Here is a 21,128-nt window from a genome sequence, read left to right as displayed (position 1 = left end):
CCCCAAAACCCACTGTAGCCACATCTAGGTGCCCCCCTTCAGCCATAAGGGCTATGGTAATGGTGTAGAGTTGTGGGCAGTGGGTTTTGGGGGGGATTTGGGAGGCTCAGCACCCAAGGGAAGGGAGCTATGGACTTCAGAGGTAGTTAACTGTTTATTTTAAATTGTTATAAGTGCCCCCTAGGGTGCCCAGTTGGTGTCCTGGCATGTGAGGGGGACCAGTGCACTACAAATCCTGGCCCCTCCCACGAACCAATGCCTTGGATTTGGTCATTTTTGAGCTGGACACCTTCGGTTTCCATTATTGCTGAAAAACGAAACGGCCCAGCTCAAATCCGCACAAATCCGATGCATTTGCCGGGCACAAACCGTATTATCGGAAAAAAGATGGACGCCCATTTTTTTCGAAAATACGGTTTGTCCCGCCCCTTCACGTCCCCTTTCTCGGAGATAGACGCCCATGGAGATGGGCGTTCGTGTTTGATTATGCCCCTCCATATGTACTTATTCCAAGCTCTCTTGAATTCAGATACTGTTTTTGTCTCCACCACTTCCACTGGGAGGCCGTTCTATCAATTCACCACCCTTTCTGTGAAGTATTTCCTCAGGTTACTTCTAAGTCTATCCCCTATCACCTCCATCCTATGCCCCCTTGTTCCCGAGTAACCTTTCAACTGAAAGTGACTGGTCTCCTTTGCGTTTATGCCCTTTAGGTTTTTAAATGTCTCTATCATATATCCCCTCTCCCTCCTTTCTTCCAAAGTATACATATTGAGATCTTTAAGTCTGTCCCCATATGCTTTATGACGAAGGCCACTGACCATTTTAGTAGCCACCCTCTGGACAGACTCCATCCTGTTTATTATCTTTTTGAAGGTGGGGTCTCCAAAATTGTACACAATATTCTAAATGAGGTCTCACCAGAATCTAATACAGGGGCATCATCATCTCCTTTTTCCTACTGGCCATTCTGCTCCCTACACATTCAAGCGTCCTTCTAGCTTTCGCTTTTTCTGTCTGTTTGGCCAACTTAAGATCATCACAGACAATCACATCCAAGTCCCACTCCTCTTTCGTGCACAAAAGTTTACTGTTCTATTCCCATAGGATTTTGCAGCTGATATGCATGACTCTGCATTTTTTACCATTAAATCTTAGCTGCCAAATTCCAGACCATTTCTCTAGCTTCACTAAGTCCTTCCTCATGTTATCCACAGCATCAGGGGTGTCTACCCTATTGCAGATTTTAGTATCATCCGCAAAGAGGATGTCACAGCCCAGGCCATGCCCCTGCTCCCCGATTTACCTTGCCGTTCCAGGGGTTAGGCTCCACAGCTTCAACAGGTCTCCAGCAGCCTCCTCATCATGCCAGGCTGCCCACACAACCACCCCCTGAACACCGAGGCACTCCTCTGGTCCAGCGCTCTGCTTCCCACGTTGCCCTGGCAGATGTCAGCTCCCCTGGGCGCCCGGAGTTGTTCCTGTCTTTTCCCTCTGGAATCTTCTGCTCTGTTCCTGTGGACTCTCCAGTTTATTTTATTTATTTATTTTTGTTACATTTGTACCCTCCAGCCCAGTTCCAGTCTTCAGTTCCAGGATAATTCCAACCTTTGGTTCCAGTCTTCTGTTCCAATCTTCGGTTTCAGCCTTGCCTTCAGCTTTAATTCCAGTCCTGTCTCCAGTCAAGTTTCAGTCTCCAGACCACGTTCCAGTTCTGTCCCCACCTTATCTTCTGAGCTATTCCTAGGCCCTGACCCCATCAGGCCTGCCCCCAAGAGCTCTTTTCAGAGCTACCCCAGGTCCTGACCCCATCAGGCCTGCTCTCAAGAGCTATTTTCAGAGCTACTCCAGGTCCTGTATCTGTCAGGCCTGTCCCCAAAAGCTCTTTTCAGAGCTAACCCAGGTCCTGACCCTGTCAGGCCTATCCCAAAGAGCTCTTTTAAGAGCTATTCTCTAGCCTAGCCCTCACTGGAAGGGAGGGGGGTTTGAGACTCATTTTCCACCAGTCGGGGCCTGCCTAGCCTTTTGGTTAGCCTGACTGGAGCCTAAGGGCCCACACCCCCAACTGTGACAGAGGCAAACCTTACCAGACAGCCCTTCAGCAATATCTGTTACAAAAATATTAAAAAGAACCAGTCCAAGAACCACTGGTAACATCATTTTCCTCAGAATGAGTTCCATTTACCACTACCCTCTGTTGCCTTCTCCTCAACCAGTTCCTAACCTGGTCAGTTACTTTAGGGCCCATACTGAAGGCACACAGTTTATTTATTAGTCATCTGTGTGGAACCGTTTCAAAGGCTTTGCTAAAATCCAATAACTGCCCTAAAGAAGAAGCTACCAATTCTCTCTTCATAACTGGACCCCCCCCCCCCCCCAGAAACTCACCTACTATCTGCTGGACACTGAGAAATACTGGCTAGTTATTATGGACTGCACAGGACCCTTTATGGGATGCAGGCATTGAGCCATTGATTCTCAGTCTCCATCTGCTGGCAGGACAGCATATTCCCACACATCTAGATTGGTTTGGAGAGACGATGAGGAGAACAAAACACCCTGAGATTATTAACTTATACACTATACATTAAACACTTTAAGGTGAAAAAATATTATTCATAGCGCTCACTGAACAGTGTTGGGCTTTTCCAGTGGCTCAGTGGCAGTGCCTCATGGAGTAACCAAGATTTGGCTTCCAGCTCATGTTTACCACTCTCCGAGTCAGGTGGGACTAGTAATACTGTGGAAACAGTGATCATAGCCCCTGGTTATAGGAAAAACCATACTAGGTGTTGCATGAGTGGTGCAGCCATATAGGGTACAAATATGGAGTGTGAAAATTGCTCCAAGCCCACTGTCTCCTTTCACTGGTAGTAGCAAAGAAGGTGGCACTAGTGGGCAAGTTGCACAAAGAGAAATTATAGCTCAGTACAGTCTTAGTTAGGGGGACGTGAGTCAGTTATCACAAAAGAGTAATATCTAGTGGCTGGATTTAGTATAAATGACTTCAGGTTCTGAAAGAGCCATCATGTGTGGTCCCTGGCTGAGGACTGCCACTGCTATGATTAGACTAAATTAAGTTGGGAGGGAATATAAAGAGGGGAAGAATCCTAAGACATCTATGAATAAGGCTCATGGAGCAGAAGCAAGAGCAAATTCCCAGGTCAAATAAAAAACTGATCAGAGCTAATAAGCATACAAAAGGAAGCACAATTATCTTACATCCCCTATCTTTGCTCATCCTACCTTGAAAGAAGGACTCATAGTCTTTGGCCACTTTACAGGATCCTTGATGATGAGGCTGACGAGTTGAAAGATGCTGTTCGTGTAAAATGGAGGTGTTCCCACAAAGAGTTCATACAGGATACAGCCCATGGACCAGAGGTCTGCCGTGTGATCATATGGTTTCTCCTCCACCAGCTCAGGGGACATGTAGAGTGGTGTGCCCTTGATGGAGGTCAACACTAGTGTGTTGATACTCATAGCACGAGCAAATCTGCCTCACAGGAAAAGGACAGACAGCATGGTCAGAAAAAAAAATGAGAAAGTGGCAACCTAAGAGTGTGATAATCCTTTTCTCACCCTCAAAGCCTAGAGGACCACAGTAGGAAGAAGTTATCAAAAATGGGAATTAGTACAAAGAAAAATGTAGATGAATTCCTAAAAATATTTTGGTGTGATTTGGAAAATGCGGTTCTTTTACCTGAATTGTGTATGCAGAAATAAAGGTCAACAAATAAGTTCTAGATGCTTCTTTTTTGGACTATTTATTATATGTGACCATCTCTGGGAAAACATGAGAGTCGCATATTTGTGACCAGCTGTTGAAAACTGGACTCCCTTAATCGGGTAATTGAAAAATTAACTAGCAGAAAACTGGCTGAATACTCACCTTAAAAATATACTATGAAGGTAGTTTTTGTTTCCAAAGCTATGAAAATCAATAAGGTATCAGGATGGGTAAGGGGTGATCTGTTTGACATAACTACAGAATGTATAAACCAGCCAATATTCAACGGTTCCTGGCCGGTTAAATAACACTTAACCGGCTATCTAAGAATATTCAGCGGGAGATAGCTAGATATCTCCCACTGAATATTCGCAGTCAGCGCACAGCAGCTAACTGGTTATATCGTGCAATATAACCAGCTATCCAAAAATATTCAGTGCTTCGTCAGCCGAGTTAAGCAGCCAAATTGGGCTGCTGAAATAGCGGGCCTATCTTTGGTTGATATGAACTTAACTGGTTAAAACCCCAGATATTCAATGCCAGTCACTGGAAACGGCCCAGCATTGAATATCCAGGCTCAGCGCAGACTGCAGAACTTAGCCAGCCTTCCTCTTGTGGGCTGAATATCTGCCTCAAGACTCTATTAAGCAGGGTAATTAAACATTGATTCTTTAAAAAAAAAAAATTAGACTTTTTATATTTAAATGTGATGTTTTGTGTGCTGTTTAAAAAAGCAAGCTATTTATTGATAAACTTAATTTAAGACTGACTAAAGCCATAAGTACATAAGTAATGCCACACTGGGAAAAGACCAAGGGTCCATCGAGTCCAGCATCCTGTCCATGACAGCGGCCAATCCAGGCCAAGGGCACCTGGCAAGCTTCCCAAATGTACAAACATTCTATACTTTGCTTCAGGCGTAATTTAGCGCTCCAACATTAAAAAGAGACACATATATTTTCTTTATATTTGGATAGAATTAATAATCAGCACATGGTGAGAAGACTCCTGACGCAGGCCTACATGGCCGAAACACAGCTGTGTCGAGTCCCCATCTCCCTGCTATCCTTTGGCTAATAAAGTTGATTATTATTTTTAATTTTTATAATCAAAGTGTCATCTTTTACATGTATTTATATTTTTAAATACATAATTTGTGATTATTTTTACATTTTATTTTTGTTCTTGTGAGTCATCTTCGCTGTTTTGTTTTCTGTATGGGGGAGGCAGACACTAATATTGAAACATGGTGTGTGGTGAATATCTGGTACTCCTCTGATGGAAGGACTGTTGGTAGAAATATATATAGATTATGTTCCAATTCTTTCATGAGAAAGAGGACCTGAGGTGGTTTTTATTTCATCCTGTCGGTTTGGGATGCTTTTGTCTCTTTTTTTGTTTTCCTTTTTTCCATTAAGTTTTTATCCTACCTGTACTCTTCCTTTTCATTTGCCTCCCTTCCTTCTCTCTCATATACTATCCTTGCTCCTTGCCTTCCCATACGCGTTCTTCCTCCTCACTTACTCACCCTTCCCACCTGTCCACAGTTCCCTCATATTTCACCTCATTCTTGCATCTCTTCCTCCACATCTCCTCTCTTCCCTTCTGTTATGACTAGCCGTTCAGCCCATAAAAATAGGCTAGTATAGGAAGGGGGGGTTGAAAGGCCCCCCACCCCGCCGCCAAGTTTGCCGCTGCCGCTCCCCCCCCGAGTTCGCCCCCCCCCCCCCCCGGAGCCGTCGCCACCCACCTTCCACCCGGTCGGGCCCTCGCTGTGCTATTGAAACAGCGAGGGCACGCAGCACACAGCTCTACTGCTGAGCTGCCATGGCCTTCCTTCTTCTTCTCTGCCTGTGTCCCGCCCTCGTGTGATGTAACGTCGTCGAGGGCGGGACACAGGCAGAGAAGAAGAAGGAAGGCCGACGGCAGCTCAGTAGAGCTGTGTGCTGCGTGCCCTCGCTGTTTCAATAGCGGAGCGAGGGCCCGACCGGATGGAAGGTGGGTGGCGGCGGCGACTCCGGGTGGGGGGAGCGTTAGCGACAGCGGTGTCCTTCACAAATGCGCAGTAGAGACCCTCTCTGTTCCGCCCCCGTCATCACGTATGGACGCGGGGGCGGAGCAGAGAGGGTCTCTACTGCGCATTTGCGAGTGAGTACGACACTCGCCATTTATATATATTGATTCTACTGGGACAGGCAGGGGAATGACTGGGACTCTCTCCTGATTGGCCTGTCAGGCATAGGGCTGACATTTGAGGCAGCAGACGTCAGACCTTATTTAAACTTACCTCTCCCTACAGCGGACGCTCTAGCGTTATTTCTTTCAGCTGAGCTCTGGTTCTCTTGCTAGTCTGTGGTCGTGGCACAGGGTGTCATCTCTCTAGTTTGCTTGCTCTTCTCTTTGTCTGTGGTTTCTCTGTATGCTGGTTGTAACTAGCTTTTCCATGATTACCTCTCTGCAGTGCAGCTGGGTCTGTTGTCATTCCTCTGCCTCGCCTCTCCCTGCCTGTGGTAAGCTCATTCCTGCTTTGTTTAGTTTTCCCTAGAGCCTGCTTTAACCCTTTGTGTGCTGTATTTGGTGTTTGGCTCTTGTGTAGCCCTGCCTTCTTAGGCAGTCTTTCTCAGTGTCTGTTTTACTGGTAGTGTGCAGTGTTTATTGTTTGTGTCTGTTGTGAGCTCTGCCTCTTTTAGGCAACCTTTCTCTGTTGTCTGCTTTAACCCTGTCTGTACTTTTATGAGCCCTCCTTCTTTCTTGTCTTTTAATATGCTGTGTTTGATTTGGCCCTGGTGGGTCCTGGCCCCTCCTCCGCCTGGGGAATTCTAGCAGCCTTTTCTTTCCTGCTTGGCCATTTCTGTGGAGCTTCGCTCCTTTAGGTTCCGAGTCTATAGTGTCCTGCTCTGACCCTGGCTTTCCCTCTTCCCCTGTGGGCTCTGCCTTCCGCCACCTGGGTTACTGTGTAGCCTTTGTTAGTATTCTCTTCCTCTGGTTGTTGTCTATATCTGCCACTTTGGTCTGACGTCCTTCCCTTTGTGTCTGCCTGGCGCTGTGTGTGCTGCCTGAACTCCAGTCCATTTTGGGACCTCTCGTTGCTCTGTTCCCTTCCCTAGTGTATGATTCGGTTCCAGTTTGGCCTTGCAGCACGTACGCTTGGACTCTGTACGAGTGGGTTCCCGATCGGCCTTGCGGCCCGCATGAGTGGTCTATTTCCCTTTTCTGGTGGTGCGTGTTGAATTTCCTGAGTGTGCGGGGCTTTGTGGCCTGTGGTATTGTATAGCGCCTGTTTGGTCTACCCTAGGCCTTGGCCAAGGTTCTTCCTAGGCCTCGGCCTGGGCACAAGGGCTCACGAGCAGATTAACACCTTCTCTCTCCAATTCTGCCTCTTCCAACTCATTTCTTCTCAACTATCGGCTCTTCTTCACTTCTTATCTCATCCTTTTACCCTTCCCTACCTTATCTATTCTTTCTCTCTTCTTCTGCTTTCCTGTACTCCCTCCATCACCACCACCACTCACTTTCTCTTTTTCCCTCCTTCCTTCTGGCACCCTCTCTTTCTCCAGTGCCATCCCTCCCAGATCTCCCTTGCCTTATCCAGCACACTCATTCTCAGTGTTCAAAGTATTAGACTAAAGTACTTAAATAAAAGAAAAAATAAATGTTTAATACTTAAAAGTACAGTGAAGAACACATTAAAAAATTTACTTAAGTGAAAACTAAAAAAGCTATTGCCTTATATAATACCTTTTGAGTAAAAAGTAAAAGAACCACAACTACAATGACTGCAACCACTGTTAACTTATTGCTCTACAATTCAATCTACTTTGCTTTTAGTAAAACTAAATTTTTGAAAATGACTGTCACTCATGCGAGTGTGCTTCAGTCTGATAAAAATATTCCTTCAAATCAGGCCAGGTTGCAATATTACTGAGGTAATCAGACAGGGTCTACAGGTTTTGATCAAGGGAAATATCTGAAACACTTGACTTCTACAGGGGCGTAGCCAGACCTGACATTTAGGGAGGTGGGGGGAGAGAAGAGGAGGCACTAGGCATTTAGGTGTGAGTAGTGTTTGGTATACTCCTAAATAATGCCTTATAATGCACTTGAAAATGGATTTTTAAGTAAACAGTCTGTCCTGCATCAACATGAACTATATGCATACTTATGGAAACCTTGGAAACACTGACATTTTTAAATGAAGTTGCATTATCCCATAACTTATACTTTGCCATTTTAGTAGACTTGAGTCTGGATAACCTCTTAACATACATCACAGAATCCTGGAAAATAATTAATTCAGTGGCACATATCCCTCAACTTTGCTTTATAACAAACATACAATGTCTTATTAAGCTATATTAATAAAATAAGTCTTCTTGTCCCTTCTTCTGGTTCTACTGCTTTCTCTCCCAGGAGATCCTGACAGTGTTCCTTCCACCCCCATCTCCCTTATATGAGGAATTGTGATAGTGAATAAATGATATTGAATAAATAAGTATGTGTTTGTGTTCCTAGTCATGCATCCAAAGATTATATAATACTTTTAAGAAAGTCAGTTAATCATTTAACTTATTAGTGGAATATAACCACAGAGGCATGATATAGTCGCATTTTCAATATGATAATACTAGAGCCCAGCTACGGAACAGGTTATTTTGAGTTAGTCTTCATGTGGCTTACATTAGAAAATACAGTGAAACAGAATAATAGAATTCAATCATGGGAGAAAGTAGATGGATAAGTCTGAAACATTTAACAAAGTTGAGATTAGCATACATACCCAAATGGGCATTTAAAAGCCTGTCCTTTAATGACACCGCATGTTTAGAAATCACAGCCATATGTATAGACATTAACACACCAGAACAGGCATCCATACATACATTGCAAAAGTAAAGCGAAGATACTTACCTGTAGCAGGTAATTCTCTGAGGACAGCAGGCTGATTGTTCTCACATGTGGGCTGATGTCTGTGTCGGCCCAGGAAAGTTTTGCCAGAGACTTCTGACGCGCATGCGCGGATGACTTCCCGCCCGTCGTGTGAGCGTGCCTCCTCAGTTTAATCAAAAAGCATAAAAGCAAATAAACAACAACTCCAAAGGGGAGGTGGGTGGGTTTGTGAGAACAATCAGCCTGCTGTCCTTGGAGAATACCTGCCACAGGTAAGTACCTTCGCTTTCTCCGAGGACACGCAGGCTGCTTGTTCTCACATGTGGGGTATCCCTAGCAACCAAGCTCACTGAAAACAATGAACATTGGTCAATTGGGCCTCGCAACGGCAAGGACATAACACAGATTGACCTGAAACCATAAACAACTAACTGGGAGTGCAGCCTGGAACAGAACAAAAATGGGTCTGGGGGGGTGGAGTTGGATTCTAAACCCTAAACAGATTCTGCAGCACTGACTGCCCAAACTGACTGTCACGTCGGGTATCCTGCTGAAGGCAGTAGTGAGATGTGAATGTGTGGACTGATGACCACGTTGCAGCCTTGCAAATCTCTTCAATGGAGGATGACTTTAAGTGAGCCACCAAAGCAGCCATGGCTCTGACATTATGAGCCGTGACATGGCCCTCTAGAGTCAGCCCAGCTTGGGCATAAGTAAAGGAAATGCAATCTGCTAGCCAATTTGAAATTGTGCATTTTCTGATAGCGACTCCCCTCCTGTTGGGATCAAAAGAAACAAACAACTGGGCGGACTGTCTAAAGGGCTTTGTCCGCTCCACGTAAAAGGCCAAAGCTCTCTTACAGTCCAAGGTATGCAAACTGCTTTCGCCAGGGCAGGTATGAGGATGGGGAAAAATGCTGGCAAGACAACTGACTGGTTCAGATGGAACTCTGACACCACCTTCGGCAGGAACTTAGGGTGCGTGTGGAGGACTACTTTATTGTGATGGAACTTGATATAAGGTGCATGCACTACCAGGGCCTGAAGCTCACTGACTCTATGAGCTGAAGTAACAGCCACCAAAAAAAAAGACCTTCCAGGTCAAGTACTTCAGATGGCAGGAATTCAGTGGCTCAAAAGGAGCTTTCATCAGCTGGGTGAGAACGACACTGAGATCCCACGACACTGGTGGAGGTTTGACCAGGGGCTTTGACAAAAGCAAACCTCTCATGAATCGAACAACTAAAGGCTGTCCAGAGATAGGCTTACCCTCTACACACTGATGATAAGCACTAATTGCACTGAAGTGAACCCTTACGGAGTCGGTCTTGAAACCAGACTCTGATAGTGTAGAAGGTATTCAAGCAGGGTCTGTGTAGGACAAGAAACTAGGGCCTTGCTGTCACACCAGACAGCAAATCTCCTCCATTTGAAAGAGTAACACCTCTTTGTGGAATCTTTCCTAGAAGCAAGCAAGACTCGAGAGAAACCCTCTGAAAGACCCAAGGAGGCGAATTCTAAGCTCTCAACATCCAGGCCGTGAGAGACAGACTGGAGGTTGGGATGCAGAAGTGACCCCCTCGTTCTGGGTGATGAGGGTTGTAAAACACTCCAATCTACACGGTTCCTCGGAGGACAACTCCAGAAAGAGAGGGAACCAAACCTGACGCAGCCAGAAGGGAGCAATCAGAATCATGGTTCCGCAGTCTTGCTTGAGTTTCAGCAAAGTGTTCCCTATTAGAGGTATGGGAGGATATGCATACAGGATGCCTGTTCCCCAATGCAGGAGAAAGGCATCTGATGCTAGCCTGTCATGGGCCTGAAGCCTGTAACAGAACTGAGGGACCTTGTGATTGACCTGAGTGACAAAAAGATCCTCCGAGCGGTTGCCCCACGCTCGGAAGATCTTGCGGCAGTGACGACTCGTGATGTTGCATTATCCTGCTCAGCCTCTCGGCCAGACTGTTGTTTACGCCTGCCAGATAAGTGGCTTGGAGAAACATGCCGTGATGGCGTGCCCAAAGCTACATCTGGATGGCTTCCTGACACAGAGGGCGAGATCCGGTGCCCCCCTGCTTGTTGGTGTAATACATGGCAACCTGATTGTCTGTCTGAATCAATATGATTTGGTTGGACAGCCGGTCTCTGAACGCCTTTAGAGCGTTCCAGATCACTTGCAATTCCAGGAAATTGATCTGAAGACCTTTTTCCTGAAAGGACCAGGCTCCTTGAGTGTGAAGCCCATCTACACGAGCTCCCCACCCCAGAAGAGATGCATCCGTCGTCAGCACTTTTCGTGGCTGAGGAATTTGGAATGGACGTCCCAAGGTCAAATTGGATCGAATCATCCACCACTGCAGAAATTTCCAGAAGTCGGTGGACAGTTGGATTACATCCTCTAGACTCCCCACAGCTTGAAACCACTGGGAAGCTAGGGCCCATTGAGCTGATCTCATGTGTAGGCGTACCATGGGAGTCACATGAACTGTGGAGGCCATGTGCCACATAAGTCTCAACATCTGCCAAGTCGTGATCTGTTAAGACGCTCAAACTATGGACACCATGGACAGGAGGTTGTCTGCCCTTGTCTCAGGAAGATAAGCTTGCGCTGTCTTTGTGTTCAACAGAGCCCCAATGAATTCCAACTTTTGAACTGGGGTGAGATGGGACTTGGGGTAATTACTCAAGATGGCGACCTGAATGGACGCTAAGACGGAGCTCCGCCAGAGACCGAGTTCTAAATAGAACTGCCCCGTCAAAACCACGATCTGAATCCCCCATTGCCTTCGGAGAGGCGGAATACCTCTCCAGGCAAGATCAGTATCCCCGGAGAGCGGTAATCAGACGGAGTTAACCCACGGAGCCCAGGGAGACTAGGTAACTGCGTGAAACTCTTGTCAAAACTGATTCGGCGAGTCCATGATCTAAGTTCCCGTTGGCATCGGAGAGGAGGAATACCTCCCCAGGAAGGATTGATATCCCAGAAACGGTGATCGGAACCTGCCAGAGCCCCGGGAGATTGAAAACCGCGCAAAGACTGACCTCCATTGATGCGGCCCACACCTGGGAGGCCCGAATATGAACTGGAACGGTTCAGCCTATCCCCATAGCGCCGCACTGCCCTTGAGACCGAAGAGCGTTTGTACTCTCCGTCCGGAGGCCGAACAGGCTCCGAATCACAACGTGAAGCACCACGAGGCGGACCGAACGCTGCCCACGCCTGACCCAAAGCACCAGGGGAAGAACCAATACAATATTGGTGGCAAGAAGCCCTACTAAAGCACAGAACGACGACCACACTCCCATCCGAGAAGCGAACAACGTCGGACCACCCACAGAGAACACCACGAGGGTTAACGAACGCGGCCCATGACCGACCCTACTGATCTACTAGGCCAAATCACTGTGCACCTCAGCGCCAGAAGAGCTGACAGAACCAAGGTGGAAGATTTTAATAATTCCAGCTTGCACTGAAAGTACTTGCACTCTCTACTGCTGCACATCTCTGCCCAGATGAGACCTCAGGGCTTTTCAGCGGGTCTACTTGTCTGCTGACCTACACCTGCATCGCAGTAAGCTGTAAGATTTTTTTTTCTTTCTTCTAATGTCTACAGGGCACAATCATTGACTTACTGTTCTACTTTATTACTGAATCGATACTTGACTATATTAGTGTCCCGTTTGATTACTCTAATTTAATGAATGTCTAACTCACTCTCTAATAACAATCCGACAACACACTGCTTGGCTTTGCTGCAGGATTCGATGCATGCTAAATAACTATTTGAGACACCATATTAGATCATTAGTCCTCTATACCGCCTAACAATAATACTGTACTACTTATACTGCATTGTGTAAACTGTTTACACTGTGCACTGCTTACTGCTTAAGTTGTACTGCTTATACTGCACTGCTCATATTGTACTGCGTATACTGTAATGCCCAGTGTTTAAGTTGTACTGCTCACACTGCACTGCTATACTGTACTGCTTATAACATACTGCCCATACTGTACTGCACTGCTCATACTGTAATGCTTATACTGCACTGCCTATACAGTACTGCTTATTACCATACTGCTTACGGCAGCACTCTCTATAGTAATGAACTATAGCAATATGGTAATGACTACTATTATAATGATGTCTGATGTGCTCTCCAACCTCTACCCTCTAAACAATGAAGCAAGATCTTTAATGCACTTTAATTGCTGATTAGGCATCCCTTAGAATAATACTACATTTTAACTATAACTCAAAGGTCGACTAACACTACATCCTGAACCTAACTAAATAACTAACACTGATATGAACACCAGCAAATTACTATTCATAATTACCTACTGTCTCTCCCTAACCCATCACACACCCAGAAACCTGATTATAGACAACACCTCCCCCAAAATTCACAAACCACTCACACAACCCATAGACAACATGACCATCCAAAACATCAAACAATTGCACAAAAAACCTACTAGCCACGATCACCATCAACAGAAAGGAATGAAAGAACTTAACAAACTTATACATCAAGAAGACAGACAACTGATAAAAATTACCACTACCTCAAACCCAATTGAACACCACCAACAAATACAAATAGGATACATCAATGCCAGATAGGCAGTCAATAAAACCACGACACTAACCGACTGGATCACAGATGATCATCTCGACTTCCTTCTTATCAGCGAAACTTGGATCCATGGCCCCAAAGATCCAATAATATCAGAGCTCTGTCCTCCAGGATACAAAATTACCCACTTGGCAAGAGAAGGAAAAAGAGGAGGAGGCATAGCAATAATCTATAAATCTCAATTTAGAGTCACAACAACAGCAGAATCTATTCTTCCCCAACTCGAAATAGCCTCAGTCAGAATCAACCACCCCAACCTAACTGATCACCTAAACCTAATCTTATTTTACAGACCCCCGGGCAATTGGCAAGACTCACAAACGCACTTTCTGGAGTTCATATCGAATACTTGTATGTCCACCCAGAACGTTCTCATAGCAGGAGACATCAATCTTCACCTTGAAGATACGAACGCAAGCAATGTACGTGATTGCAAAGACTTCCTCCAATTATGGGAGCTCCACTGGCCAAACACACAGCCCACCCATAAGAAAGGTCACACACTAGACATCATAACCCACAAATTCTCATTAGAACCAAATTTCACACTAATAGACACAAAATGGACAGCCAGGCCATGGTCCGATCATTGTTTTCCAATGAAGGTGCAAACATTTCCCTTCATTGGAAAACAAAAAAGACACAACAAAAACAAAAACAACAAACCTATACTACGAGAGGCAAAATTGACTCACTAATATTCTGGCAACACTTCTACACAGACGAATGGACAACACCTGTAGACTCACCCCAATTTCTGCAAGAATGGGATAACAGATGCAGAACAATACTAGATAACATAGTGCCACTTCAAACCAGAACCTCACATAGAAAAAACTCAATACCATGGTTTAACGAAGAACTGAAAGAACTAAAAACACAGGTAAGAAGACTAGAAAGAGCATGGAACAAGAAAAAAAGACGAAAACACACTCAAAGATTGGAAACAACTACAAAGAAAATACAAATAAACGATCAGACAAACTAAAAGGACATATTACAAAACCAAAATAGGACCAAATTACAAGGATACACACAAACTCTTCTCACTCGTAAACAGTCTACTAAACACTACTACAGTTACCTCTAACAACACAGACCCCATCAGCAACTGATCTTGCAAATTACTTCAAGGAAAAAATTACAATGCTTCGACTCATGATATCCAGCAATAAAGCAAATTACACAAATATCCTTGAATGCCTGGACCCAAAACCTGGAGAATACCCAGCAGATCGATCATGGACCAACTTCAACACACTTTTATCAAAGGAAATCTCACGCTGGCTTGGAAAATACGCCAAATCACAATGTAAATTAGACATCTGCCCTAGCAGTCTAAGAAGATCAGCACCCAAACAATTCAAAATAGACATCACGAATCATGTAAATCATAGACTTCAAAATGGACTTTTCCCCACGGACAAAGGAAATATCCTACTTACACCGCTACCGAAAGATGCTAAAAAAACCCACAATGGATCTAACCAACTATCGACCAGTAGCATCTATCCCCCTCATAATCAAACTCATGGAAGGCATAGTAACAAAACAACTTACTGAATACTTAAATAACCACTCAATTCTCCACGAGTCTCAATCAGGATTTCGGTCAAATCACAGTACCGAAACTGTGCTAGTGTCTGAAATGAACTCATTTAAACAAGAAATTGAAAGGGGCAACAACATACTCCTCCTACAATTCGACATGACCAGTGCCTTTGACATGGTTGACCATGAAATACTATTACATATACTAGAATACTTCAGAATAGGAGGCACAGTTCTCAAATGGTTCAAAGGATTCCTGACCACAAGATCATACCAAGTAACAACGAAAATGGACAGATCACCCCACTGGACACCTGAATGTGGAGTACCCCAAGGATCCCCCCTCTCACCAACCTTATTCAACCTGATGATGATACGTTTGGCTAAACTTCTAGCAACTGAAAACCTCAACCCTTACATATATGCAGATGACGTCACGATCTCCATTCCGTTTAGACACAATCTAAATGAAATTACCAACAAGATTAACCAAAGCCTCCAAATAATGCACTCCTGGGCAGATGCATTCCAACTGAAACTAAATGCAGAGAAAACACAATGTCTTGTTCTCACCTCACAACATAACACAAAAAGCTTCCCTACCATAACCACACCATACTGTTCCTTGCCTATTTCGCAAAACTTGAAAATTCTAGGAGTAACCATAGATTGAAACCTCACTCTCGATGCTCACGTGAAAAACACGATGAAAAAGACGTTCTATTCCATGTGGAAACTCAAAAGAGTTAAACCTTTCTTCCCGAGATACATATTCCGCACCCTGGTACAGTCAATGGTGATAAGTCATCTCGATTACTGTAATGCACTGTACGCAGGCTGTAAAGAGCAGAACATCAAGAAGCTCCAGACTGCCCAAAATACTGCGGCCAGACTCATATTTGGAAAAATCAAATATGAAAGTGCAAAACCCTTAAAAGAGAAACTTCACTGGCTCCCACTTAAGGAACGTATTGCATTCAAGATCTGCACAATGGTACACAAAATCATTCACGCAGACGCCCCAATCTACATGTTAAACCTTGTGGACCTACCTCCGAGAAACGCCTCAAAATCATCCCGCAAATTTCTTGACCTGCACTTCCCCAACTGCAAAGGACTAAAATACAAGATGATGCATGATACCACCTTCTCCTACATGAGCACGAAGTTATGGAACGCACTACCTAGAGACCTGAAGACAATCAACAAAACAACTATCTTCCGCAAATCTCTCAAGACATATTTCTTCAACAAAGCTTACAATGAAAACCCAGAACTGTACTAATCCACCTCTGAAAACCCATAGTCTAAGAAAACCCATCGTTTAATATTCCTACTAAATTCCTTCCTTCTTCCCCTAATTAATCTCTGCACAATAATAATTGTACCTGACATCCAGGATTAACTGTGTATAACAAAACTATGTAAGCCACTTTGAGCCTGCAAATAGGTGGGATACAAATGCAATAAATAAATAAATAAATAAATAATTATGAACCCCAGTAGTTCTAACACCTGAATAGTCATTCGCATGGACTGTAGAGCGCCTGCTTCCGAGGTGCTCTTCACCAGCCAATCGTCAAGATAAGGGAACACATGCACTCCCAGTCTGCGTAGCGACGCTGCGACTACCGCTAGGCACTTTGTGAACACTCTGGGCACAGACACCAGACCAAAAGGCAGTACACAGTACTGAAAGTACTGAGTTCCCAGCCGAAATCGAAGATACTTCCTGTGAGCTGGGAGTATCGAGATGTGTGTATAAGCATCCTTTAAGTCCAGAGAGCATAGGCAATCATTTTCTTAAATCATGGGAAGAAGGGTGCCCAGGGAAACCATCCTGAACTTTTCTCAGACTAGAAATTTGTTCAGGGCCCTTAGGTCTAGGATGGGACGCATCCACCCTGTTTTCTTTTGCACAAGAATGCCCTCCCACAGGAGGTGGTGGAGAGGAAAATGGTAACGGAATTCAAACATGCGTGGGATAAACATAAAGGAATCCTGCTCAGAAGGAACGGATCCTCAGGAGCTTAGCTGAGATTGGGTGGCAGAGCCGGTAGTGGGAAGCGGGGATAGTGCTGGGCAGACTTATACGGTCTGAGCCAGAGCCGGTGGTTGGGAGGCGGGAATAGTGCTGGGCAGACTTATACGGTCTGTGCCAGAGCCGGTGGTGGGAGGCGGGGCGGGTGGTTGGGGGGCAGGGATAGTGTTGGGCAGACTTATATGGTCTGTGCCCTGAAAAAGACAGGTACAAATCAAAGTAAGGTATACACAAAAAATGGCACATGTGAGTTTATCTTGTTGGGCAGACTGGATGGACCGTGCAGGTCTTTTTCTGCCGTCTTCTACTATGTTACTATGTTACAAGGAAGTACCTTGAATAGAATCCCAGCCCTTCTTCCCCTGGTGGAACGGGTTCGGCCGCACTGGCCTTTAGAAGGGTGGAGAGTTCCTCTGCAAATATCTGCTTGTGCTGGGAGCTGTAAGAATGAGCTCCCAGTGGGCAATTTGGAGGTTTGGATTTCATATTGAGGGTGTATCCTAACCAGACTATTTGAAGATCCCATCGGTCGGAGGTTATAAGAGGCCACCTTTGGTGAAAAAATATCAACCTCCCTCCAATCAGTAAGTCGTCCGCTACGGACACTTTTATTGAGGTTATGCTTAACTGGAGCCAGTTAAAAGCTCATCCCTTGCTTTTGCTGGGGAGCAGCAGGGGCCTTAGACACATGCTGTTGACGAGAACGAGCGCGCTGGGGCTGAGCCTGGGCAGGCTGCTGAGAAGCAGGAGTGTACCTACGCCTAGTATAGGAATAGGGAGCATTCCTCTTCCCCCCAAAAAACCTCCTAGATGAGGAGGCAGTAGCAGAAGGCGCCCAGTGGGAGAGAGAATCCATAGCATCGTTATACTTCTTGATCTGATCAACAAGATCCTCTACTTTTTCACCAAAAAGGTTGTGCCCCAGCAAGGAACATCTGCCATTCACTCCTGGACCAAATAATGCAGGTCAGAGACACGCAGCCATGAGAGTCTGCGCATCACTATACCCTGAGCAGCAATCCTGGATGTTACATCAAAAGTGTCAAAGGTACCCCTGGTCAGGAACGTTCGACACGCCTTCTGCTGCCTGACCACCTAGCGAAAAGGCTCGGCCAGTTCCGTAGGGAGTGCATCAACCAAGCTCAACAGTTGCCGTATCGAGTTCTGCAAGTGTACGTTCATGAAGAGCTGGTAAGACTGAATTTTGGTGGCGAGCATAGCAGCCTGATGCGTCTTCCTCCCAAAAGAATCAAGAGTTCTAGCGTCTCTGCCTGAGGGCGCCGAAGCTAAGTTTCTAGTACTCCTGGCTCTCTTGAGGGCGGAGTCCAGCACCATAGAATTGTGGGGTAACTGGGACCTCATCAACCCAGGTTCACCGTGGATCCGATACTGTGATTCAGCTTTCTTCGGGATCACAGCACCAGACAGAGGGGCCGACCAGTTTCGTATAGGGACTTCCTTCAGTACCTTATGCACAGGAACTGTCACAGCCTCTTTAGGTGGAGAAGAATAATCCAGGACCTCGATCATCTCAACCCTGGGCTCATCCTCAACCTCCACAGGGAAGGAAATAGCCATAGCCATTTCCCGGACAAAAGAGGAAAAGGACAGACTCTCCGGTGGAGATAGTCTCCTTTCTGGCGGAGGAGAAGGATCAGAGGGAATCCCAAAGGACTCATCAGAAGAAAAGTAACTGGGATCTTCCTCTGGCTCCCACCAACGCTCCTGCTCAGTATTGGATAAAGCCTGTGTTAAGGTGGTTCGACACTGAACCTGCCTTGATGCCGAGTAACGATGTCCTCTATGGCGATGTCGAGAGGCTGACGCCCGGTCCAATTGCGGCGAAGCTCCCTCCACCGATGTCAAAGGGGAGTTGACCTGGGTGGCAGCCAACGCTGATGCCGCAGGCGGCACCGAGGTCAGGGACCTCACCCGCAGGTGAAGGGCCAGACACCGCTGTAGCACACAGTACAGAAGGCGCAAGCACCCCTGACACCGAAGCTGACTGGCGCAGCAATCCTTCCAGAAGTTCTGCAAACAAGGCCCGGATACGCTCGTTGAGAGCCGCCATCGGAGAAGGCTGCGGGGTCGATGGAATAGGCGGTCAAAATCCGTGGAGTTTTGGGAGCAGGCACCAGGCTGCTAGGAGACCGATGCATCGGCACCTCCTGTATCAAGGGGGAGCCATCCTCTCGGCGCCGACGGTACCATATGTCGAAGGAGAACGATGACAGTGCTTCTTCGCCTTCGCTCGACGCCCGTCATCGAGACTCCTCGGTACAGATGAGGAGGACGTGGAATCCTCACGTCTCCTAGGGGCCAGGTCCGACGAAGGTCAGTCCTGGGGGGCCTGCAATAACAGGAGGCCTCGAGGCAAGTGGAGACCCACTTGACGCCTCACTGCTCCCTGTGCGAGTTGGTCTCTCAGCAGCCATTACCTCTCTTCCCGATGTCGATGCTCCTTTCGATGTTGACGCCGACGATCTCAGTATCGATGTCGAAGGACCGGACCGAGCCCCAAAAAGCTTCTCTTGTTGGGCTTCTCAAGATGCTTGGGTCCGTTTCTTCATACGAAGACACAAGACTACAAGCGGCTGGGCTATGGTCAGGCCCAAGGCACTGGATACACCAGGTGTGGGTATCGGTACCTGAGAGGTCCGGTTGCACGGAGTACAAAGTTTGAAGCCGCTGTGTGTCTTCGATGACATGGAAGGGAAAACAACTTCGGCGAAATCAAAAGATGCGATTGTGCCTGTTAAAGAAAAGGGGCACAAAAAAAATGAGGGAATAACCCGGCCGCGTCAAAAAAAACAAAGGAAACTTTTAAAAAGGGACAAAACTAAAAATACACTACGGGAGCTCTTTTTTTTTAAAAGATAATAAAATAAATAAAGAAAAAATTGGAGAAAATAGCGATTACTCGCGAAGACTCTTCCCTGGACCTGAGAGGAGCGCAGAAAAAAATCCTACCGCACCTCAACGCGGAGAAAAGAAAACTGAGGAAGCACGCTCACGCGACGGGCGGGAAGTCATACGCACACGCACGCCAGAAGACTCTGGCAAAACTTTGTATATATTTTGCCTGCAAAATGCCAATTCCTGGGCCGATGCGGACGTCGACCCACATGTGAGAACAAGCAACCCACTTGTCCTTGGAGAAACAACAGTTTCTACAGAGTATATCCAAAACTTAAATTTATTTTCTCATTTTCATCTTCCAAAATCCTAGACAACAGATGTACAGATCAGTAGGACTCAAAGCAGTCCAAAACAAGTAAAGTCAGAAACAACACAGTTTATACCTAGTTGTTCAACCACCTTTTGGATTCACCTTTGGGTTTAAAAAGCAAAACCATGTGCATGTAAGGACTAGATAAACAAATTTTAAAAAGTTTACCGCAAATGTCCTTAATATGTAATACTTGATAGCAATAATGAAACAGTGATTGAAATTTCACATAGTCTAAGCCAATAGATTTATTTTCCATTAAACATAATTAACTTTGTATTAACTTGGCAGCTAATAGTGTGCTGAACTGGACAATGCTGGCACATTAAGACTGACTCTGGACAGAACTTCTGTATGAAGGAAACCCTTCCCTCATTATTCAATACCTTCTCTGTGAAATTATAATATACCGCTGCAATCCACAAAACAACAGTAGCAAGTTCCCTCATGCCATCTTTTTCTTTTGATATAGGCACAGGAAAAAAAGATGTTAAATGCTCCCAGGTCTCAACCTAATTACTGATTTTTTTTTTAAACTGTGCTTATAAATAGGAAACCCGATAGGAAACCCGATTGTTAAGCACTTGATACTCATAATATTTGTTTTGGTGGCCCTTTACTAGGTGAAAACATCAGAATACAGCAAGTCCCTATAACCAGCCCCTCCAAATGGCACAATGATTACGATTTACAACTAATTACTATTCTAACCGATGAAACTAAATATTCCCTCTGTGTAAATCCATATGCTGCCCAAGCCGGCATGTTGAAAAATATAAGTGAGATCAAATAAAAATACCAACAACAATAAAAAACAACAACATGGATAGAGATGCTCATAGATTTGCTTGTTTTGTTTATGTAATGGGGATGATGGGTGTACAGAGGAGAGGGAAAGGGAGATTAACCTCATGGGCTTCAGCAGTCTCAATCTAACCTCCTTGGTCGGCTCTCTCCTACTCGCTCCCTTCGTTCCGGCTCCCAGCACCGCTGCCTTCTTCAATTTTCTGGGCCGCTGGCAGTGTGAGTAAGGTAAGCACACTGCCTTC

The 21,128-nt window shown here is 45.6% G+C and overlaps 1 protein-coding gene across 1 annotated transcript in view; it reads right to left on the bottom strand.

Annotated features, from left to right (window-relative positions):
* The window catches only part of STK36 (serine/threonine kinase 36), a 385,051-nt gene that overhangs the window by 343,326 nt on the left and 20,597 nt on the right, over positions 1-21,128 (bottom strand). The window contains exon 6 of the mRNA XM_030208993.1: positions 3,247-3,496. Coding sequence (XP_030064853.1) covers positions 3,247-3,496 — 250 coding nt within the window. The remainder of the gene's footprint in view (positions 1-3,246; positions 3,497-21,128) is intronic.

This window comes from Microcaecilia unicolor, chromosome 7 (assembly GCF_901765095.1).
Source record: "Microcaecilia unicolor chromosome 7, aMicUni1.1, whole genome shotgun sequence".
NCBI lineage: Eukaryota > Metazoa > Chordata > Amphibia > Gymnophiona > Siphonopidae > Microcaecilia > Microcaecilia unicolor.
This window is presented reverse-complemented; position numbering and strand designations above follow the sequence as displayed.